General features: G+C 40.9%; 1 protein-coding gene across 1 annotated transcript in view; it reads left to right on the top strand.

The window, feature by feature from the left end:
- Positions 1-14,493: 14,493 nt before the first annotated feature.
- Positions 14,494-24,238, top strand: part of LOC127625239 (PDZ and LIM domain protein 4-like) — an 83,561-nt gene continuing 73,816 nt past the window's right edge. The window contains exon 1 of the mRNA XM_052100400.1: positions 14,494-14,645. Within this exon, the coding sequence (XP_051956360.1) occupies positions 14,553-14,645 (93 nt within the window). The 5' untranslated portion in view covers positions 14,494-14,552. The remainder of the gene's footprint in view (positions 14,646-24,238) is intronic.

The raw sequence follows: 24,238 nt of genomic DNA, 5'->3' as shown, positions 1-24,238 counted from the left end.
CCATTCCAATTCTGTTGGAGGGGATCTCGATCAACGGCAGCGGGCACAATGGCGCTTTTGGGGTGGCCGGTGGGTTCACCAACTGACATTCCCGGCACACCACACACCACTAGCAAACGTCCCCGTGAATGCCCAGCCAAAAGAAACGGGCCATTATATGGTTCAAAGACTTTTCGTGACCTAAGTGGCCAGCCATTGGATTATAGTGAGCCGCCTGGAAGTGTGTTTCCCGACGGCTCTTCGGTACTAACAGCTGAGTTGTAATCTCTATGGTTTGCGTGTCCTGCGTCACTCGATACAACCGCTCTTTGATAATAGCAAAGTACGGGTATGTGAGAGCAAGACTGGGCTGGAGCTGTTGACCATCAATTACTTTCACTTGGTCGAAGGCGTGCCTGAGGGACTCGTCACGCGACTGCTCCAGAGGAAAGTCACCCTCAGGGAAGCACCTGAGAACAGGAATTCCCTCGTCTGCGTCATCCTGGAATAGCTGCCGACTCTGCTCCGGGGTCCGACTGACCCGTTAATGGATGGCCTTCTTGAGGTGATTATAATCCAGGAGGCTGGCGGCGGGGAGTTGTTGTGCTGCCAGCTGCGCCTCCCCGGAAAGCAGGGGCAATAGACGGGCCGCCCACTGATCGGGAAGCCACCCCTGCAGTTTTCTCGAACAGGTCGAGGAAGGCCTCCGGATCGTCGTTTGGCCCCATTTTCGCAAGGGCCAGCGGTGGGGCGGGCTCCGAGGAGGTCACAGCGCCAGCCCCCTCCCTGGCGATCAGGCTCTGCAGTGCCTGCCGGTCCTCCGCTTGTGCCTGGAGTAGGGCTTGGAAGCGTTGTTCTTGCTCCCGGCGAACCTCCAAGAGGGCATGGTGTTGCGCCTGCTGGATGTTGGTGAGGGCGTTGAAGACTTCGGCCAGCGGTGAAGACTCCATAGCAGCGTTCTCCTCCAAACCCGGGTTCTCAGCACCACTGTAACACACTTTGTTCGGCAATGGAGGAGTCAGGAGACAGCGAAGCAGGTTTGAGGTCAGTTTTAATTCTTATTTTTACACAATCGACGGTAACCGTCAATAACTCTGAGTCACGCATCAACAATGTCAGGCTTCAGGGTTCTCTCCCCCTCTCTGGGCACTCAGCGTTTCTTTTATGTCTCGCTCCGCATCACTATAACAAGACACAGGTGTTAGGGTTAATTACAAACCAGGTGACAAGCCTTACTGCTCTCTCTCTCCCGCAGACGACACATGACCATGTCCCCACGCCTCACACTTATTAGTTCATTTATTGAAGTCTCTATCAAAATACAAATGACCATTAATTTGGGAAAGTTGTATTACCACAGAGCGGCCACAAAGTAATAATTTTGCTATTTTTCTAACATTAAAATGCATTTTTTGCATTCTTATATAATAAAAATAAATATGATAAATCAAGACATTGTCTATTAAAACACATCAACAGATTCTAAATGTTCCATAGCTTGACCTGTGCTAGTTATCAATTTTTTCTTTAGTCTTAGCAACAAAAAAACAATTCAATATTTTCTCTGTTATTGCCCAGGGAAAATAATGAAGTTCACTAAACACACATTCACCTTATATCCACAAGGGATTAGTTGTCACAATGGAACCTGCCATTACACCAGTGGTATGGGATTCATGAGATCTTTGAACTACATACAAAACACTCTTTTGTGTAACTTTACTTTTAACTCCTTAAAGTCACTAAATTACAGCCCTTGTGTTAACTACCCCATGTGACAATTAGCCCCTTTCTTCCTATATCAAAATAATCATGCTTCAATAATTATATCCTTTTACAAAAATAATTAAAATAATTCACATATACAACTTGACAAATCTAAAGTCCATGAAAAGATCACATCAATGAGGTAGATGTAATAGGCAGAAACACAGGAAAAAAATAGAAAAAAACTGCGATTAACAATGACTGGTTATGTGAAGCAGGAGTGTGAAACAAATTTTAAATTAAGGGCCAGATTGGACTGAAAGTTGCCTAATGCAGGGTGAATTGTTTTGATTTGTTAAACCATGATGTACCCAATAAAAAGAGAGTGCATGCACAGAACATGTTATTCTAGAGATAAAGTCATTTATTATATTATAAAGTCCTTTGTAATAAGTCATCTGAAAGAGAACATAACACGATTGGCAGCAGCTATACTGAATCACGCGACTGGCCGCAGGCTGTACTGAATCACGCGATTGGCCGCAGCTATACTGAATCACGTGATTGGCCGCAGCTGTGCTGAATCATGCGATCGGCCGTGAGAGTCAAGGACCGCTGTGCTTTTGTCATTTTTGCTTTCAGTTAGAGTTAAGACAGTTCAATAAACACTTACATTACATCAGCATCAACTGTAATATACTTGCATTATATTTTATACTTTGGGATACAAAATACTGGGGTCGCAGATGGGGTGGCAATGCTTTTTCTTATGGTGGCACTTGCCACCCTATGCAATCCCAGTAGATCTGCACCTACTCTGGGATTAAAAGTTGTACATTCTTATATGAGCTAAGTCGTATGATATCTTCTGATTTTTAGCATCTTGTACGAATGATTATGAGTTGTCATGAGACTATGTTGTTTGTGCAGTGAATCTACTGTCTAAACTGCAGAGTAGAAACTGAACCATGATGCAGAAATGTTTTTCCTCCAAAAACAATCTTGCCCAAAATTTAAGACAATATAACATTTATATGTGCACTCAGTAATTATAGACTTAGGTAGAATGTAACCTAAATATTTATGGACGCCTCCGACCAGGAGTAATGGTTTGAAAAAAAAAGCAGACATTTACACTTGTTTACATTTACAAAAAAATTACTTTTAAGTGGCTCTACAGCATGGAACCGTTCAAACGGTGCAGTTTTCAGTGTGTGTCGTCCGGTGTCAAGTGTCAACACATTCAAAATATATATATATAGGATTTTAAAATGAATAAATGTCTATTTATCCAGCCTGTTGTATTAGTATTTATTTATCACCCCTTATTTATTTTAGAGACAGTTCCTCTATGTTGTTATTTATATAGAGTAATATACTATTTATCAAATTTACTTTTATTACGTATTGTATTTTAATGGCAGTTACATGAGCAAACAATGTTTGAACATCATCCGTAATAAGATCAAACTGAAATTCACAGCTGTAAACAGTTCAAAGGAATGAGTAAGCGGGCTGTTTATTGGATCAATACAGGTAAATGTTATATTATGTGACTATGCATTACTTTACAGAGAGCTTACAACCTATTAGTGAAATCTTGCCTTAAGAACAGGTGGTGCAACCAAATTAAGCACTGACTTCGTTACAAACTAACTAGAAGTTACTAAGCCCTTAGTGTGAACTTTACATCCCAATTTACGCGAGACCTTAAGCACAGCTGGTGCAACCCTACACAGAGCTCTAATTAAGATCTCACTTATGGGACAAGAACATTATGACAACATTGAGGAAAGCATTATAACGTGACTGGCACGGTATCTAGCATATTCACTGAGATAATCAAGCTGCTACAGGTCCTAGACTACACTGATAATAATTGTCACAAGATAACAGCATGTTGTGTGCTGATTCAACCAGCTCCACTCCCTCAAACACCGGTGCAGCTCCAGAATGAGAAGCAGAGCAGGAAAATTCCATCTGATTGCTTACACCACAGACACTTTCATAAACACGGACACTGTCATCTCTGTATCTAATATTTCATCTCGTTGAATTGCTCCTGACATCATCATAAAACTAAGTGCGGTAAAGTTAACGTTTGACATTGTTACGATCCTGTCTGGATGGCCCTTCCTTTTCTGTTGGTTTTGGTTTGTGTCTGTCTGTAGTGTGTTTGTGCACATGGCTTTGTCGTTGTTATTGTCTGCTATGTGAGCTCCCAACTCCACCCGCTTGTTTCCCCTTACCACACCCACTCGTTTAGACCTTGTTTAGTCCACATCATGTTAATTGGTGTCACCTGTGCCTTCATCCCTCTTTGTCAGATCATTTTGTTAGTCATTGTGTCCAGTCATTTCGTGTTTGATCAGATTTTTTCTTGTTTTGTTGTGTTTCTCCCTCATAAGAGTGTTATGTTTTTGGTTTTGCTAATATATTCATTGTTTTTGCATTCCTGCGCTTGGGACCTCTCTCCTGTTTCATGACATGAAATTACATTTCATTCCCAGCAGGAATTCGTTTTTTTGTCTTTTGAACCCCGTTCCCCTGCACTCGTAGAGCTTGGCAAACCATGAGGCTCTTCGGTCTCATCAGGGGGTATGTTGAGGGGGTATGTCCTGGAATATTTTTTGTTAATGTTATAAAACAGAAACCTCGGTCTGTCAGGTGATCTGAAACAAGATTCAGGGTTTGCAAGTATTCAGGAGTGTTCTAGTTAATCTTAAATCTTTGATTTATACAGTCAATCATCCTCTTTTACATATGTTTAAATGCCTTTGCCGATACCTTTTTATAGTGCATGTCTTTATTTTATTTTATTATTTAATTACATAGTAGTTTTACAATGTTCTTATTGTGTACATACAGTTGTTAAGCAAAACTTGCAAGATTCACACTTGCAGCTACCGAGTTTGGAGTACAAGTAATGTAAGGATTAAGTTATAATAACAGATGTAATTACATGCAGGTAATTTGAATGTTAGTACAATGTATCAACACATCTACACAATTAGAACATTGTATTAAATATTTAATATTTTTTAATGTAAGTACATAGTAGTTGAAGCTAAAGTGTGTAATTTCTGTGGCACAATTTCATTTTCAAACAGCTTTATAAACACACCCCTCCGTCTTTTGTTGATGAACAAACATACAGTCCCTCCCCCAACTGATACCATTGGTTATGTCAATGTTGCTGTGTCAGGCTGGACGGGTCGCTCAAAACAAACAGAGGGATTTTTATAGCGCCACAGAGACTCAGTGTTACAGTTATCGAGAAAATGTACCTACAAATGGCCTCCTTATAGTTGTCCTTGCATATTAAGCTGGGTTAAATACTGTTAAGTATTTTAACACAGAAAAAGTGACACACTTCAGCTTTAAAGACTTTTCAATGGCAGTCTTTGTGCCCTAATTGACAGCATGTCAAATTTTGTCGGACAGTAATGTGAAGCTACTGACACTGTCAAAACTGTGGCAGGATTCAAATAGCTGAAGTCAGGGGAAATTTTTAATGTTTTCATCATGAAGCAGCAATTATTACGTAGCTGGAAAATAGTAACAATAGAATCAACCATTGAAATGCCCAGGGCTGTTTGTCAGAGAGCATTATATTATTATTTGCCTTCCATCTGTGACACAGTTCAACAATTTTTTGAACACTCAACACTATTAAGTATTTATAACTGGGCCATCTGTCACACATGATCTTTTGTTTAACCAAACTATGCAAGGAGCAGAGAAATATAATGTCCAGACTACAATAATTACAGGTTAACTTGCAGCTATTTGCTTGCCACACTGTGTTTTGTGTGGTGAATTATTGGCTGAATTATTGGTCAAGAGACATTTTTAAAAACGATATTAATACATTTCATTATTTGATTGATATCAAATCAACTGAATTTGATTTTGTACTAAAACAATTTTTTTGGTATTGTGTTGGATCACCACTTGATGTCTAATTTAAAATCTGGGTTTTTAATAAAAAATAAATACATAAATAAAAAACAATTGTGAACTACTGTTTTAAGAGACCCTACAATTGACATTTTCTTATTCTTAACCAACATGATCAGATGGAAGTTGGCATGTTTTTCTCAGAGATTTTCGTTACCCTAAGATTGGCCACATTATGCCGAATCACCAACAAACCATATCTCCTTCAGACATTTTTGCTTCGGCTTTACTGTGCTTACCTCCCTCTGTGGTGCAACCTGAAACACATTGCTTCATCAGCAATAGAGACTCGGGTTCAGATCTCGCATTAAAACCAAGAAGTTATCGTGTTTGCTTAATCAGTTACGAGCGTGATTCTGAGGTTGTTGCATTTTTCCCTCTAACGTAAAATGTTTTACTCCACTGATGGTTAGGTTAGGGGTTTGGGTTGTGGGGTACAGTTTATAAAATATGCATTCCTCTTCACAGTATCACTGTCTGTTCAGCTGAAAACAATTCGCTTCATAACTCGCTTTTAGTGCCCCTCTGTGGACATTACACCCTGAAAATGGAGCTCACGTGGCACACCCAATAACAACAACACTTAGAACTTTGGCCACTGGAGGCAGTGTTTTGAATTTTGGTTATCACAGACATATTTTAGCCAAAGAAAAGTCAACCTACTGTATGCGATTTTACTGTGAGATCAGCGTGCCTTATCTGACACTCCCTATATAAGTTGATGCACATATTATATAATGTATAGTTTTATGGGTAACAGTTTAGATTAATGTTTTCTGTGTTAAGGGTTTATAAAGGGATTTATAAATGACTGATGAGACATTTTCAAATGCATTATAAATCATTGATATGTGGAAATAACAACATGCAACATACAACTTTTAATACAATACCTACCAACTAGTAAGCAATTTCTCCTCACATGTTATAAATGCTTAACCCTCCTGTTATATTTGGTAACATTTTGACCCAATTAAGAGTTAAAAACACTGAAAATCTAGACTACATTTCTTGAAGAAAATGTGAGTGGTGCTTGCTGTAGCAAAACTCGTCCCCACAATGTACCACATTGGGTGTCCTGGGTGGTTGCTAAGTTGTTGCTAGATGGCTGCTAGGTGGTTGCTATGCAGTTGCTTGGATGTTCTGGGTGGTCGATAAGATTTTGCTAAGTGGTTGCTAGGCGTTTGTTAGGGTGTTATTGGCAGTAGATGGTGGCTACTTCTAGGTGGTGGCTAGGCAGTAGCTAGGGGGCTTTTGGTGGTTGCTAGGGCATTGCAAGGCAGTTGTTAGGTTGTTCTGGGTGGTCACTAGGGCGTTGATGAGTGGTTGCGAGGGCACTGCTAGGTGGTTGCTAGGGTTTTCTGCATGGTCGCTATGGCACTGCTAGGTGGTTGCTAGGGTTATCTGGGTGGTTGCTAGGTGGTTGCTTGAGTGTTCTGGGGGCTGCTAGTGTGTTGCTATGTGGTTGATAGGCGGATGATTGGGTGTTCTAGGTGGTTGCTAGGCCATTGCTTGGTGGTTGCTACATGTTGCTAGGGTGTTCTGGGTGGTAGCACAGATGTCACTAATAAGCAGATCAATTTGAAACCTCATTCATGGGCATATGACAAATGGTGTGGGACGAGTTAGGTGCCACATTTTTGTACAGAATAATAATAATAAAAACTAGATTTTTTATTTAATTTTTATTTTTTTATAATTTGCTGATTACATTTTCTGTATTTCTAATTATTCTGACAGTGTGACTAAGTTTGAACTCCTTTCATCAGGTTTTATTAATTCAGATTCAGTCATTTCTTGGACATTCTGAAGGCAAACAAAACTTTTTATAAATATTTTAGCCAATTTTTTTTTTCAAGGATTTATGCATTTTCATTTATTCTTTAAAAAAGAGTGTATTTTGTATTTGCCCTTATGAAAATGTACCAGGTTTATATATATATATATATATAGTCATCATTTTTATTTGTGTAGCACCTTTCACAACACACATCATTTCAAAGCAGCTTTACAGAAGATCATGCTTTAGCAGAAAATGAAATTGTAATATCTATATGGAGTCATCATTGTGTAGTTTAATAAATTGTGAAATGTGTTTAAAATTAAGTAATTAAATAATAATTGTATTTATAACCCCAGTGAGCAAGCTGAAGGTGACTGTGGCAAGGAACACAAAACTCCATAAGATATTGGTTAATGGAGAAAAATAACCTTGGGAGAAACCAGGCTCACTGATGGTTGCAAGTGGTATGTATTTGTTCATTTCAGATTTTGTATTTGTTTGACAATCCTGTAGAATTTGTAGATTGTAATTATTTGTGATATATGATGAAATATTAAACAAGAGTTACTTAGGAGGTGAGGGTGTGGTTGAGCGCCCATCTGGGAAAAGAGAAAGCGGTAAGATGAATTGCTACTAATTACTGTTTCTATGTGCACAGTGAGATTCAGGGGAGATACAAGATGGCCCATCTCGATCGGGGGTGGCTTGTGGAGTGTCGGTTCCCGGATCAACATTCCCACCTCCATCACCGGGCATTATTCATGGACGTGACCAGGCTCCCTGCAACTCCAACAGACTTGCCCAGATCTCACACCCACACTTGTGGTGGCAGCTTCCCCACCTGATAGAAAGAATGGGTAGAGCTAGGGGAGAGAGAAACAGGAGGGTTAATAGACCCCAAAGGCCAGAGCATGTGTCTAGGGGGATTGTTCCACTGTTTCCAGGGGAATGGGATAGGTCAGAAGGAAGGAGGGGAAGGGGCAGGGGAGGGGGAGAGATCACAGAGAGAGAGAGAGAGAGAGAGAGAGAGAGAGAGAGAGAGAGAGAGAGAGAGAGAGACAGAACAGGGCACACGGCCCCCGGGTAAGCCTCTATATGGTCCTCCGCCAACTGTACTGCTTCATCCAGCGACACCAGATGGTGGCACTGGACCCACTCCACTGATCCTTTTGGTAGTTGGGAGCTGAATTGCTCCAGCACCACGAGATTGATGACATGCCGATGTCGCTGGGATCCTCAACCAGCACCCACTGCCGGCAGGCCTCACGGAGCTGTTGAGCAAAGGCAAACGGGTGGCCGACTTCGCTCAGTGTCAGGGATCTGACTCCTCTGGACTACGGCCAACCGGCTGCAGGATGGCTTTCTTCAGTTTGGGGTACCTCAGTAGGTTGTCGACCGGGAGCTGTTGGGCCACTAGTTGGGCCTCCTCAGTCAGCAGCAGTAAGAGGTGGACTTCCGATTGCGTCTGTGGCCATTCCAGAGCTTGAAGAGCTCCAGGAAAGCCTCCGGTTCGTCGTGCTCCCCAATCTTCGCGGTTTGCAACCCCTCCTGAGGCACCAGGCACCTCGAAGCGATGTTGCTGCTTCGCCCACAGATCCATGAGGTCCTGGCATTGAGCCCGGTGGATGCTGGCGCGGGTTTGGAAGACTTCCTCCAGTGGCAAAGATGACTCCATAGCAGCATACTGTCGTGCTCCCCAATCTTCGCGGTTTGCAACCCCTCCTGAGGCACCAGGCTCCGCATTGCCCATCGGTCCTCCTCTTGGCCTCGAAGGAGCACCTCGAAGCGATGTTGCTGCTTCGCCCACAGATCCATGAGGTCCTGGCATTGAGCCCGGTGGATGCTGGCGAGGGTTTGGAAGACTTCCTCCAGCGGCAAAGATGACTCCATAGCAGCATACTTCCCTCCTTATCACAGATTTCACCACCAGTGTAAAAAAGTTTCGTATTTGGATCAAAGGAGGAAGCGGGAGCCGGTTTTCACAGTCCACGTGAGTCAGTTTTATTAACAAAATAATAAAAAAAACGCTTTGCAGCTTCACACTCAAAACCAAAAGTCTGCTTTGCGGCATAAATCAAAACACTCTCAATAACAGACAGTCTCAATAACAACAGGCAGTCTCTGGTGTGTATCTCACTCTCCTATATCTCCCCACTACTCTTCTCGCTCTACACAAATGACTGCACCACCAAGGACCCCTCTGTCAAGCTCCTGAAGTTTGCAGACGACACCACTATCATCGGCCTCATCCGAGATGATGATGAATCTGCATATAGAAAGGAGGTTGAATGGCTGGCTGTCTGGTGCATTCAAAACAACCTGGAGCTGAACACGCTCAAAACGGTGGAGATGATTGTGGACTTTAGGAGGAACACCCCAACATTGTCCCCCCTCACCATTCTAAACAGCACTGTGGCAGCAGTGGAGTCATTCAGGTTCCTGGGCACTACCATCTCACAGGACCTGAAGTGGGAGATACACATCGACTCCATTGTGAAAAAGGTCCAGCAGAGGTTGTACTTCCTTCACCAGCTGAGGAAGATCAACCTGCCACAGGTGCTGCTGAAACAGTTCTACTCAGCAGTCATTGAGTCTGTCCTCTGCACTTCAATAACTGTGTGGTTTGGTGTAGCTACGAAATCAGACATCAGAAGACTACAAAGGACAGTTCGGTCTGCTGAGAAGATTATTGGTTGCCCCCTGCCCCCCCTTCAAGAACTATACACTTCCAGAGTGAAGAAAAAGGCTGTAAACCCCACTCACCCTGCCCAGTGCCCACTACCTTTTTGAACTGTTGCCTTCTGGCCGGTGCTTCAGAGCTCTGAACACCAGAACCGTCAGACACAGGAACAGTTTTTTTCCTCAGGCTATCCATCTAATGAACAATTAAATTGCCCCATTGAGCAATAATTATGTGCAATACACAGTTTAAGTCTATTTATATTATCCAAAATATCCACTTCTGCCATTACTTACATTGCTCTGTACATAATATACTGTATTTTTGTTCTTTATATAACAGATTGTAATTGATTTGCACTACGTGTGTGTATGTGGGTATGTATGAAGGTGAGTGTATGTACGTATATGTATAATAATTGTTTATTCTTTTTTGTTTTTTGTTTTAATTACCTGTCTTGCTGCTGTTTTTGGTATTGTTTGTATTGTTGTACACTGGAAACTCCTGTCACCAAGACAAATTCCTTGGCAATAAAGCTGATTCTGATTCTGATTCTGAATATCAACAAAGTCACCTCATGACCCAGGATGACACAGGGTCCTCCCCTATTTGACCCCATTACTTCCAGCAAACTGTCCCTACAGTATCTTCTCTCAGTCAGTCTTCCAGAACTCATAGAACCGCAGTTACATACGTAACTCTCCTTCTATTTTGTTCTTACTGACCGCAAGAGGCAGTTCTTCACAGTGGATGACTCATAACAACAAGGTCATGAGGAGGCATGTTTATCCCTAAGAGGAAATTGAAGTCCCCAATTGGACGGCTATTTCAATAGTGCCCGGGGCAGCCACATTAAATCTATAATATCTGGAGAAAGTATCTGTAGATGACCAATTAGCTGCTGCAAAAATATCACTTAGGGGCATGCCCATCAGTTCTGTCCAAGACATAGAGATACCTCTAGTCAAGTGGCATCTTAAACCATTTGGCATCGAATGGTTACTGATCTTATAAGCCTGGGTGATTACCTCCACCACCCAGTGCGACAACCTCTGCTTCTTAAGAGGCTGACCCTTTTTGACCCACTGTAGCAGAGGAAAAGTTGGTCTAATTGCGGCAAGCTTTCTGTGGCCCTTAAGTATCCACGAAGGGCTCACAATGGGCATAAAAATTCAATTTGACTGCTCTCCTGTGTCTTTGACATAGGAGGATTAAACACTGCCAGCTCGATTACCTGGTTCCTAAATAAGGTCGGTAGCCTCTTGGGGAGGAATGTCAGGTTGGGCAACAATGTCACTACTGGGCCATCCGCATTGCAGCGCATGTAAGATGCATTAACTGATAATGCATGGAGCTCACTTACGTGTTTAGCTGAAGTAATAGCCAGGAGAAATGCAGTCTTTAATGAAAGCCACTTCAGGTTACTCTGCTCCATGGGCTCAAAGGGGTGCTGTGTAAGCGACCTTAAAATCAGACTCAGATTTTAATTAGGGCACTTGTATGGTCTGGGGCAGTCACTGACCTCCTCCAAGAAAACTAGTAATTAAAATGTGAGACCCCAATGGTTGACCGTCTACCTTTGTGTTGTGCTGAAATTGCAGCCTCATATACTCATAGGGTAGAGACCACCCTGTTGCTTTCTAGCGGAGACTACAGAAAACGTAATACAAAGGGTATGGCGCAGCATTCTGGGACCATTTTTTGTTCCCTACACCAGATAACAGCTTCCACCAACAAGTATAGGCACTCTTGGTGGAGGATGCTCTAAAGTTCAAGATTTTATTTTGCACATCTTGGTCACAAGCCCTTCATAGTGATTCTGGCTCCTCAGAGGCCAAACACAGAGCTGCAGACGGTCTAGGTCTGGGTGCCAAATCTGCCCTTTTAACTGGTGGAGGAGATCCTGCCTCTTGGGAAGGCTCCAGGTTTCCCCCTCAAGGAGCTTGAACAATACAGGAAACCATGTCCTCCTGGGCCAATTCGGTGCCACTAGGAGCAGCATGAGGTGCCCTTGACAGATCCTGTGAAGAGTCGCCAGTATTAAGGGGGTCGGAGGAAAGGCATAAAGTTACAGGTCTGGTCAGGGATGCGCTAGCACATCCTGACCCAGGGGGCTGGACTCATTTGTCAGAGAGAACCAGAGGGGACATTGGGTTGAGGACGCTGAGTTGAAGAGGTCCACCTCTGCTCTGCCAAATTGTTGTCATTAAATTTCTACTACCTTCAGGTTGAGTCTCCATTCTTCTGGGGGAATTCTGTGGCTGGGAGGTGCATCGCTCTGATGCTCGTGAACTGAGGAAAGGCCCGTGTCAGGAGGTCCTGTGCCACCTTCAAGGATTGGCTGAAACTGGTGCCAACCTGATGGTTGATGTGATAGACCTCCGATGTGTTGTCTGTCTGATAAGGACATGCCTACCCTCTAGTAATAGTCCAAAGTACCTCAGAGCTAGTAGTACTGCTCACAACTCCAAGGTATTTATACTTTCGAAAGAGCCCTTTTCCCCTTGACTTCTAAAATAATTGTTGTCCCTGTTCCCGAGGGTGTTGAACAAATCGGTCTAAGTGCTGTGGCTGGTTCCTCTGAACAGCACCTTAGCATGTTAAAGGCTAAATGCGAGTCAGATGCTGCCCCCAGGGGGCTGTCAATATTGAAATTGAGATGATGGAACTCCTCTTAAGTCAGCCAACTGCTTCCTGGTCTGGTTCATCTGAATGGTGCGTTCACATTGTTTGCCTGGAACTACTGGGAGTTTGCGAAGTGTCCTCCTACAAGTTTCAGATAGTGGTGATTGTGCAAGCCAGACCTGATGGCGTGTCTGTGCAAGTGTTGACATAAGTCTGCCAAGTTCTCTTGACATGAATGTTAATGTCTGCAGTGAAGCATCACTTTGGTTTTGGGCTGAAGGATCAACCCCCATGGACTGGAGAGTGTGAGATAGCGCTAACATAATATGGGAGAGTGAATTCCCAATACAACTCACGTGTGCTGCTGTTTTGTATGCCTGGATGAGAATATAATCTGTAATTCGGCCTTGAGGTCATGGGCAGAAAGCATTAGGCCTCAAGGCCTCCTCTGGCGAGAGAACAAAAGAGGCAATAAGCATCTGTCCCAAGCCATAAGAATCTGCCTTCTGAATTGCAGCCAAGGCCCTGCTCATGCTGGTATGGTGTGTAAGAGTCTTGGGATTCACCCAGCACTTCTGTAGCTCGTCAATGTAGTCCTTGGATGGTGGAACACTAAGAGAAGAAGGTTGTGAGTCTCTTCTGAAAAAGGCACTGGTGAGGGCTGCCACCGTAAGGGCTGTGTCTAGGCTTAAACGTGCTATTGCAATACAGAGAGCTTGCTTTACTACATCCTGATCTGACTCTAGTCCTTCAACAAACCCATGCATGGTGTCCTGGGAACCATCATGGGAGAGGTGAGAGTTAAGTTCAGATAAGACCTCCTCCCTTTCCTCCTCACAAAACTGGCTATGAGAGACCACCATCGATAGGCCATCATGCACACGGTGCAGTCATGGATTAATTGTTCCATCCTGACATGTACAGCACTTCATTGAGGCTGAGCAAATACAATCTGGCTATCACTGTGACTCCTTGAACAAGCCAGAAACCAGGCTTTCCTATTCAAATATATAATATAAATAGCTCACAGAGACGCATACACAGAGTGCAAACACTCAACATAAGTATTGTACAGCTGAATGATCAGGTATGTTAGCAAACTGGCTTTTAGCAAGCACTGTAGGCTGTTCCATATACCGTATATATATAATTATTTTTATTTTTTTATCAATCTGGAATTCTTGCATGTATGCGAAAAGATTATAGGGACAGTTTGCTGGAAGTCACAGGGTTAAATAGGGGAGGACCCTGTGTCATCCTGGGTAATGATGTGACTTGATATTAGACTCCACCTGAGTTTGAGCAAAGAGATTTAATATCTGTGTGAAACACTGCCTTTGGCGGTCAATAGGAACGAAATACTAGAACACATTTTTTTATATTTGTAGCACATCACATTTGTTTGTTAAGCCAAGTGGCACAGGACAACTACCCTTCATTTTCTCACAAATGGCCCTTTGTATTTGCCAATCGCTTTCTGATTGTTTGAGAGTCGAGTTTTCCTATGCAAACCAGACTGTGTTTGTTTGCAAAACATTAGATTTGTTTGTTTACTTTTGGCAGAAATCTGGCTCCTGATAGCGATGCGCGTTTTAGAGGTCCATAGCGGTCTGCGAGTATGTTTTTTAATATGTGTGTGTGTGTGTGGTGTTGAATGCCTTGTTGTCATGGCGCATTGGCCCTCCCTCTGCACTCGTGTGAGTTCAGCTCCTCCTCTCTCCAGCGCTGGAGTATTATTTAAAGAGTGAATGAAGAGAGCGCAGACCTTCTCTTCTGTGGAGCTGCTGTGACTCTCAGTCGGATACTGTTGAATCGACCATGTCTCACACCGTGACTCTCAGCGGTCCTTCGCCGTGGGGTTTTCGGCTGGTGGGTGGACGGGACTTCAGCTCACCGCTCACCATCTCCAGAGTACGTCTTTTATTCTTCCTTTTCAACTCAATGATTAACTTAATAGTTTGGCTGTGAATGCGCGTCTATTACCGATGGCGTTGTGTTTTTGTAATGGTTTGATATGAAGGTATTTTTGGAGCAATACAACTGAGCACCTGTGACAGTGTTATTTGTAGTTGTAGAGATTAGCCACACATGTGTATCAGTAAATTTGAAGTCACAGAGAAAAATGTTTTAAGAGTTGCAAACTAGTAGAATTTTTTTTCTCTCCCACAAACACAACACAACAGCTACACCTTCTCAAATTATTCATTGCAGGTGCACAGATCCTATTTTACGAATCACAATTTAAAAAACTCATACGCTCACATTTTGCTACAGTTGTTGTAGTAAATATGGTGCAAAACACATTCACACACCCGCATCAAAAAATGCACAGTCACAGACAAATTTTGCTCATCCGCAAATCAGTGTGAATTCATCCAACGAGACTTGCACACTTGTAGAATATTTTCTCAAAAATATATTTTTTTTCTTTGATATTTTTCTCACGCAAACACAAGTACAAAACTACAACTGCTTGAAACTGCTGCTACGAGTCTCAAACACTGTTTTTCGCGCGATCTCCCTTCTGCACCACATGTCTGTGTAAAATATGGAGCAAAAGTGATTTGTGCATCTGTAGAGTCAGCAGGCGGGCACTGTTCAGAGATCAGAGAATTTTGGCCAATCAGAAGAGCTAGTTTGGGCGCCTATCCGTTGGTGGAACTTCCATGAGCATCTTCCCGAGCTGGCAGTGGCAAATACCAATAAAGATATGTTTAATTTTTTTCTTTATTTTTTTCTGAAATCACTCACCGTTATATTTGTTTATATTTTAAATATGTGCGCTGGTTAGCTGCGGTTGAGTGTTTCTTAGTTAGCTTAGCCTTTCTTGTTTCACGAAAGTTTTTCTACTCCGTCATCTATATTAAACTATTTATTCCTTATTATCTTCTGCTTTACCTTCTAGAAAAATAACAGAACAGGGTGGGTCTTCACAGGTGAGTATCATATCATAAGTATGCACCTAATGTAAGTTTACCCTTAAGAGAATTTGGATAGTAATTTTTATATGAATACCATAGTAAAGTAAAGGGATGTCAGAGTTGGCACGTGATTTAGTGGGACACTGCACATGGGAGTGAGCATGGTTCGAATTACGTGGGAGCCAGTGGGAGCTGAGCTCCCATAGAGAGAGGATGAGCTCCCATGAAAGCAGTAAAATCATACACCTGTGGGGGTCTCTAAAAATCATCAGCACCATTATTTTAAATTACAAATAAAGCATTTTTTCCTTCAATATATTCCTTCAATGTTTATGTTAACCCTTTTGCACGTATGATCGATCAACACCGGTGTGATTAGAACGGTCAGTGCATCACGTGATCAACTGCTAAATTCAAACGTGCTTTCGCGCTTTGGCTGGCGCTGAGCCAGAGACAGACGCGCTCAGTGCTGCTGTCATGTATCACAACCATAGACAGATCAACTGTTCTGTGTTTTCAACCACATAATGTTTATTTTAGGTTTCAGACATTTAAATACACATAAGTACTAGCAAAAAAATATTTTGAGTTTGTAAAATACACACTGATGTCTAGGGAAGCGGCAATAATAATCCTTTCCATTAACGTTACGTTACAATAAGACACGTTTTCATATCAGATACACATTGTGTAAGTAGCTTTACATTTTACTCTATTCTTCTCCTAGTTCACCGGCCACTTACTTTCATGTATTTCGTGAGAAGTTCAGGAATTGACGTGTTGTAAAATAACATGGCGCCGCCCATCGCACATACAGCTCAACTAACTTAACGCGATCGTTATAAAGGCGTTTAAACAACAAAACACATCCACTTGCACATATTTGACAATCGGAATATCAGTGTTTCATGTTATAGCTAATACATTTGTGAATATTTTGTATAAAAAAGGAAAAATGACATAAAAGCAGATCATCATTCATTCAGCGCTGTGTTGTGGTTGCGCTGTGTAACGTGACAAGCAATGATGCGTCACCATGGAAACATTAAAGTGACAGGTTCTAAATAACGGTCACTAGAATAACTCACGCTGGGGGATCAGTTAGAATATTTTAGAAATAGTGTAAAGTTCAGAACCAGCAACCATGCCACCAAAAATAAAAAGACTGCTACCAACATCAGGTACAACTTTGGCAAAATTCGGGTTTATTTCACAAAAACAAAAAACATCATCAGAGGACAGTCTAAATCCACCTGCTAGCATGGTGCATAGCACTGCTTATAGGCTACTTTTTTTTTTTTTTTAAGAGACCCCCACAAAGATGAAATCATAATTCGAACCCTGGGAGTGAGATTATGTAAATATTGATTTTATATTATATGGAACACCTATTTGCATTGACGTTGAAAAACATGCTTTAAATGCTTTATAAAATGTTAATTAATCCGCTCTGTGACTCACTGCAGCTTCCAATCTTAGGACCGCTTTCCTATGGGAGTAATAATTACTGGACAAATTGCCTACTGTAGTGCAAACTCTGACATCCATTTACTTTTCTATGGTATTCATATAAAAACTATCCACCAAAAAAAATAAAAAAACATTGTAGCCATGGTAAATTCTCATAATCTTACATTAGGTGCAAAAATGTGAGCGTATGAGTTTCTTAATTTATGATTCGTAGAATAGGATTTGAGCACCTGCAATGAATAATTTGAGGTGTAGCTGTTGTGTTGTGTTGTGTTTGTGGAGAGAGAAAAAAATCTACAAGTTTGCAACTCTTAAAATTGTTTTCCTTGTGACTTCAAATTTACTGATACACATGCGTGGCTAATCTCTACAATTACAAATCACAGGCGCTCAGTTGTTTTGCTCCAAAAATATCTTCATTATGAAAGTTTTGGGGTATATCTCTAAATGTAGAAGAAGTGAGGTTTAGTTGGAACCGTTGCGACCTACTATGAAAAAACGGTGCATGGAATGTCAATTCTCCCGTCTACAGTGGACGATGAAACGTGAGCGCGGCCATTTTCATCACACCGCAAGTTTACACAGTTCAACTGTTTGTTAAATGGGAATGTCAGTTTTGTCGCGTCATGTCGGTTCTCTGACAGGGTCTTTGCTTTTAAGGCAAATTATGACTGCATTGTAAAAAAAACAAAAAAAAAAAAACAGGAATTGACTTTATCTCAGATGTTCTCCTTAAATTCCTAAAGAGAAATGAGTCAGTAGTTGAAACACACAGGAGTATAGTGATATTTAAAATCAAATAATTTGGTCTTGTGAGAATTTGAGATTTTATTTTTGGGTTGAGTTGATATTGAATTCGCTGACTTTTGATTGCAGTCTGATATCTTGAAACCTTATTGCTCTTTTAAAACTCCAAAGGAGACATGTGTATTTATAATTTTTTTCCAGGAGAAACTTTTGAGAAGCAAGACACAAGCAAAATTCTTAATTTTTCTCTCCATATAATCACATGGCTGTCTAGAAGAAACAATTTGAGATATTAGGTATTTTCCTTACCACTGACATTGACACCAATACTTCAGTGAATGAAAAGCTGAATCATGCTCTACAAACCCTATCATTTACTTCATGTTTGCGGTCAGCAAATGTCTATGGCGGAAGAAGTCTTATTCTGCTGTCCTCCACTTACAGAAAAGCTGCAACCTTTTCCACCTATTAAAGGAAATCCTTTATACTGTTATTTTTTTCTGTGGAACCCAAATTGAGCATTTTGAAGTATCTGTACACAGAGATTTCCATGCAAGTTAACCCTGAAATGCATGGGAATTACATTGCATCATTTCAGTAGTACACCCAAATAGTAATAGCCATATCATACTGTTCATGAATGCAAATTAAATGGTGACCAGACCTTTTGAAGCTCAAAAAAGCACAAAGGCGGTAGAAAAGTAATCCATAAGCGATATGATAGGTGTAGGTGAGAAACAGATCTATATTTAAGTCCTATTTAACTGTAAATCTACACTTTCACATTCAGCCACCTACTGGTCAAAGGTGCAGATTGATTGCAAAAAAGGACTTAAATATTGATCTGTTTTTCACCGTCACCTATCATATCGCTTAAGATATGGATTTCATTACTGGAGTCCTATGGATTACATCTATGCTGCCTTTCCATTCTTTTCTGACCTTTTGAGATCTGGTCACCATTCACTTGCATTGTATGGACCTACAGAGCTGAGATATTCTTCTAAAAATCTTCATTTGTGTTCTGCAGAAGAAGAAAGTCATACACATCTGGGATGGTATGAGGGTAAATCATGAGAATCTTCATTTTTGGGTGAACTATCCCTTTAAGCCATTATAAAAAAGAATCTTGCAATTTTTCCTTTTTTATTACACCATGAGAGAGATTGAGCATCAGTCAATGAGAGCTGGTGGAAAATTACCAATTAAGAACTAAAGAAAATGATAAATTTAAACAAGAATATATTACAATAATTGTCATTATAGGATCATAAATTACCTTGTGCTCCCAAAATAATGCTGCCAAATGTGCGTTCTTATCGAATTTGTGTTTGTATTGCAGTTTGGTAATACAATTTGGTAATGCCTAAAGACTAGAAAATAGAAAAAAAAATTTGGTTCAAGGTGAATGTGTCTTGTATTATTATATGATTTAATAATTTTCGTCTTTGTTTCTTTAATAGAAAGATATTTATTATTTATTAAACATTTGCATTTAAAGTACAACTTTTTATTGTATATAAACAAAGTGCATATCAATCTAACCATTCAAAATGAATACAAAAGTCTGAACAGCATAATAGACAGGGCCACCGCTGGCCAAATTGATGCCTATGCAGAGTTCCAAGGGGGGAGGGGATTCATGTGTTATTATCGTGATGTGATCGTCTGTGTTCCGCAACTGCTTTTCGGGTCCTTGAATAATGTATGACGTGCGAGTAAGGGCAGCCGGTGGAATTTCTGGTGCCCTCCTAGGGTAAGATGGCACCCCCTTAGGGAATTGGTGCCCTACGCAGACTGCTTAGTATGCGTGTAGGGAGCGACAGTACTGATAATAGAATATTGCACCATATCAAAGACAAATAAATCACAATTTGCAAAACTGCAGCATCCAACAAATTGAAATAAATGTAAAAAAGAAGGATGCTATTTCACATGTGCATTTAAAGTATATATTTTATATGTATATATATATTATAAGTATATATGTATATATATAAGTGCATATAAATGTAACCATTCAAAAGGAATACAATCTGAACAACATAAGTGACCTATATGAGAGTGGAGTGTTGAGATGTTTTGAAAATATGGTTCAACATTTTGGGATTATCAGATCTCAGTTATTTAGGTATTTACAGCTGTGCTAAGAGATTATGGGAATAAGATTTAAACTTGGTATTGGAGGAGGGAGTGTGGACTAGGATTCTAAAAAAACGTCAAGTCTACATCTAGAGAGGCAAGGGTGCATATTATGCAATTTAAGATTTTACATCGAGTCTATTGGACCCCGTCTAGATTTTATAGGCTTGGTCTTAAAGACACACCCATCAGAAAATGGTGACCCAACCAGTGTATTTTGATGGTGTGTTAAGATCCAAGAATTTTGGTTGAGGGTTCAGAGTTTTATGTGTGATGTATTGGACACTCAATTTTATTTCATTTTGACTCCGTAATCATTAATATAGGGGATAGATATATAAAACGTTGGGTCCTAGCCTGTGCTATGATCGGCAGACGGATCATTCTTGGGGGATGGAAGTTGGCTGGAGCACCCTAATTTCAGGAGTGGTGCACAGAGATGGGCGGGGTGGCGGCATTCGATGAGGTGATATATAGATGGATTTGTTTGCTGGTGGGGGAAATGGGATTTGTTTTAATAGTAAGTGGGGTAGATATTTGGCCTTTTTGGAGAGATTTAAAATTAAGAGAGAGGGATTTATCTGTGGTGTTTCTGAAAGAAATGGTCATGGATGTTTGGTCTGCACCATCCATTCATCAAGCCTTTCATGAAGGATCTAGTTGGTTTTTGGAGCTGCTATATAGGTTTAAAAGTCCTCTACGAATTCAATTATCCTTACCAGAGAAACAAACTCGCCGGTGAATCAATATTAGTCTACTTTTGATGTTGTGCAGGCCAGAGAACCATCTGTAACTTGTAAAGGCAGCAGTTTGATCTAACTGAAAGCTGGTGAAAGGCTCATCAGCACTATGAACAGCAGTATAAAGCTAGTGAAGTGAAGCCACCGCAGTACAGCTCAGCTTTGGAAATTTTCCATTCACATCGTATGAAGAATTCCATCTGGCACTGTGTATAGAGTTCCCTCAGTGAATGGCGAGATTGCTGGGTCAGCCACAGGTTTTGTTAGGGAAAGTGTCTATTATGGTCACAGATGTTAAAGCTGTCCGCTGCCATAATTACAATTTTTCCCAAATCAAAATGTATCATTGGTCACAAACCTCTGAATGAAATGGGGTTAACGGTTTAAACAACTCAAGATGCAATTTTAGTAAGATGCAGGTAATATGGGGACTTTAAAGGCATATAAAAAAAATTGCAAAATATTATACTGCCTTCTAATCTCTCTTTTTTTTCAAATTTAAGGCCGTCTCCATGAATTTATTCTTCATGGAGAGGGCAAAACCACACTAAAGAAAAAGGTTTAAAAATGTTCTTCATGTGTTAACATCTAAATGAGTCAACCTGAACACATTAGGTTACACCAACAAATCTACAGTAATTTTGATGGTAAGATCAGGTAGAAATAGTTAAAGAAATTGTAGGATACCAATTTTTAAGTTTCATGAAAATAATTTAAAAAAATCATCCAAAATGGTGGACGAAGTGAGTGACATATTTAATGTAACTCAGTCAATTCTGAATTTTATTAAAAAATAAATTAAAGAGGAAGACTGAGTGGTGGTGGTGTAGTGGTCTAAAGCACATAACTGGTAATCTGGTAATCAGAAGGTCGCTGGTTCGACCCCCACAGCCACCACCACCGCTCCGTAAATGTAAGATTTTTGGAATAAGCTGATTTTGGTAGTTAGCACACTCAATGTTTCTCAATTCTTTAATCGTTAAATCCTACACAATCTGCTGATAACTTCCAAAAATCAGTTGATTTATAAAATCTGTTTATTTAAAAAAATCAACGCAAGAAATCCACATTTAGAATCCGAATGGGCTTTATTACCAAGTGTTGTCATGTACACAAGGAATTGTTTTTGGTTATAGGAGAAACAAGTGTACACAGAACATTACAGTAAGACAGACCATAAAATAAGGTAAGAGTAAAAATAGACATAAATAATAGGACATATAGCATAGAATGGCATATGTAAATGTGTAAGTGCTAGGTAGGGGTATGTACAGTTCTTGAATTTAATATGTGAATTTACATATTTACATGAGATATGTATTTACATTATTGCACTATGGGGGAGTCCTGAGGCAGTTTAGTTGTTCATGAGAAAAATGGCCTGAGGGTAAAAACTGTTCTTCCTTCCTTGCGCTTGGTGCGCTGTAGCGCTGGCCAGAGGGCAACAGTTCAAAGAGGGAGTGGGCAGGGTTTGTGGGGTCCAGAGGGATTCTACCTGCAAGTTTCCTCCACTCTGGAGATGACCAGGTCTTGTAGGGTGGGCAGGGGGGCACCAATAATCCTCTCTGCAGTCCTGACAGTCCGTTGTTGCAACCCTGAGGAGCACCAGTGCTAATAGTGAGGATCCCGGATGTGAGTATCCCCAGTTTTACTAGATGCTGCCTATCTGTCAGAAAGCTGTTGATGCACCGTCAGATTGTAGTTGGCATGGATGGCTGGGTCAGTTTGGATGAGAGAAGATCAGGCATGATGTTACTGAAGTCTGAACTGAAGTTCACACATGGGATTCTTGCATAAGTCCCAGATCTTTTGAGGTCTGTTGCTGGATATAATGCAGTCCCATATTGACCGCATCATCCACAGACCTGTTTGCTCTTTAAGCAAACTTAAGGGACTCCAGTGATCTATTGAAGATCTGTGAAGATCTTCAATAGAAGATCGGGGCCAGTTGTTCAGCACAGGCTTTCAGACCGGGAGGTGAAACCCTGTCTGGGCTTGAAGCTTTCCTAGTCTTTTGTTTATGAAAAACCTAGCACACAACCTCCTCCCAGATCATAAGTGCAGATTGAGTAGCAGGAGGGTGAGGAGGGGGGTTCCAGGAGGTGTGTGTGTGTGTGTGTGTGTGTGTGTATGTGTGCGTGTGAGCGAGTATTTATCACTTAGTGGGGACCAAATGTCCCCATAAGGATAGTAAAACCCGAAATGTTTGACCTTGTGGGGACATTTTGTCGGTCCCCATGAGGAAAACAGCTTATAAATCACACTAAATTATGTTTTTTGAAAATGTAAAAATGCAGAATGTTTTCTGTGAGGGTTAGGTTTAGGGGTAGGGTTAGGTTTAGGTGTGTGTGTGTGTGTGTGTGTGTGTGTGTGTGTGTGTGTGTGTGTGTGTGTGTGTGTGTGTGTGTGTGTGTGTGTGTGTGTGTGTGTGTGTGTGGTGAAGATCAAAGCGGGGAAGGGGTGTGAGAATGGGCTTTTCAAACCTGCAGTAAAACACATTCAGTTCATCAGCCATTAGTTGACTCTACAGAGCGAGGGGAGGTGTCTTGTACTTGGTGATGCTTTTTAGGCCTTTCCACACAGATAAATGTTTGTTGGCAGAAAACAGTTCTTTCAGCTTTTCAAAGTAGCTACTTTTAGCCACTATGATTTCCTTTGTAAGAATTTTCCTGCCGTGGTTATACAATGTTTTATCCCCACTTCTGTAAGCATCCTCTTTGGCATGATGAAGCTGTCTGAGTTTTCCTGTGAACCATGGTTTATATTTATTGAATGATACAAATGTCCTAGTAGGGAAGCACATATACTCACAAAAACTGATATATGATGTCACAGTATCTGTGAGATCGTCCAGGTCTGTAGCTGCAGCTTCAAAAACACTCCAATCAGTGGACTGTTTACATGATATGTGAACTAATCACGTTATTCTCTGCTTCCATGAAGAGGCGTGTTGTGCGCACATTGGATAAGCTGGTAAGAATGCCAGTTAAGATGTCTACATGCAACGCCAAATCGTTGTAATGGGCGTTGTGTCGAATCAGTGTCGATCAGTTTATTCTTATGCCATTTATGACTTTACACCTCACATGTTGTCTGATTATTAAGCATAATCAGTGTAAGAATGTTCATGCAAACACTCATTTTCGATGTGTCCTTCATCTAACACACCAAAATGTAATTGTGCCTGAGCTACTAGCTTAGAGATTTTGTGTTTTCCTGTTGAATATGACATTGAACAGGCAAGTGTTTGTTAATTCATTGCCAAGTGCAATATATAACAAATTGCCAGTGGTTGCCTAGACTGACAAAAGTTGCTATTCATTGACAGGAACTCACAACCCCATAACATCAAGATGCTAGAATGAAGCAATACTTTCACTTTTTGACAAGTTTATCGTATCTATTAAATAAGACTGTTTAGAAGAAAGTAATTGAGAAGATGCTGTCTGTTTGTTATTAACATATTTTCCCTGCTGATCTTCAA

This window comes from Xyrauchen texanus, chromosome 31 (assembly GCF_025860055.1).
Source record: "Xyrauchen texanus isolate HMW12.3.18 chromosome 31, RBS_HiC_50CHRs, whole genome shotgun sequence".
Classification (NCBI taxonomy): domain Eukaryota; kingdom Metazoa; phylum Chordata; class Actinopteri; order Cypriniformes; family Catostomidae; genus Xyrauchen; species Xyrauchen texanus.
The sequence above is the reverse complement of the archived record's forward strand: the minus strand, read 5'-3'. Positions and strand labels throughout refer to the sequence as shown.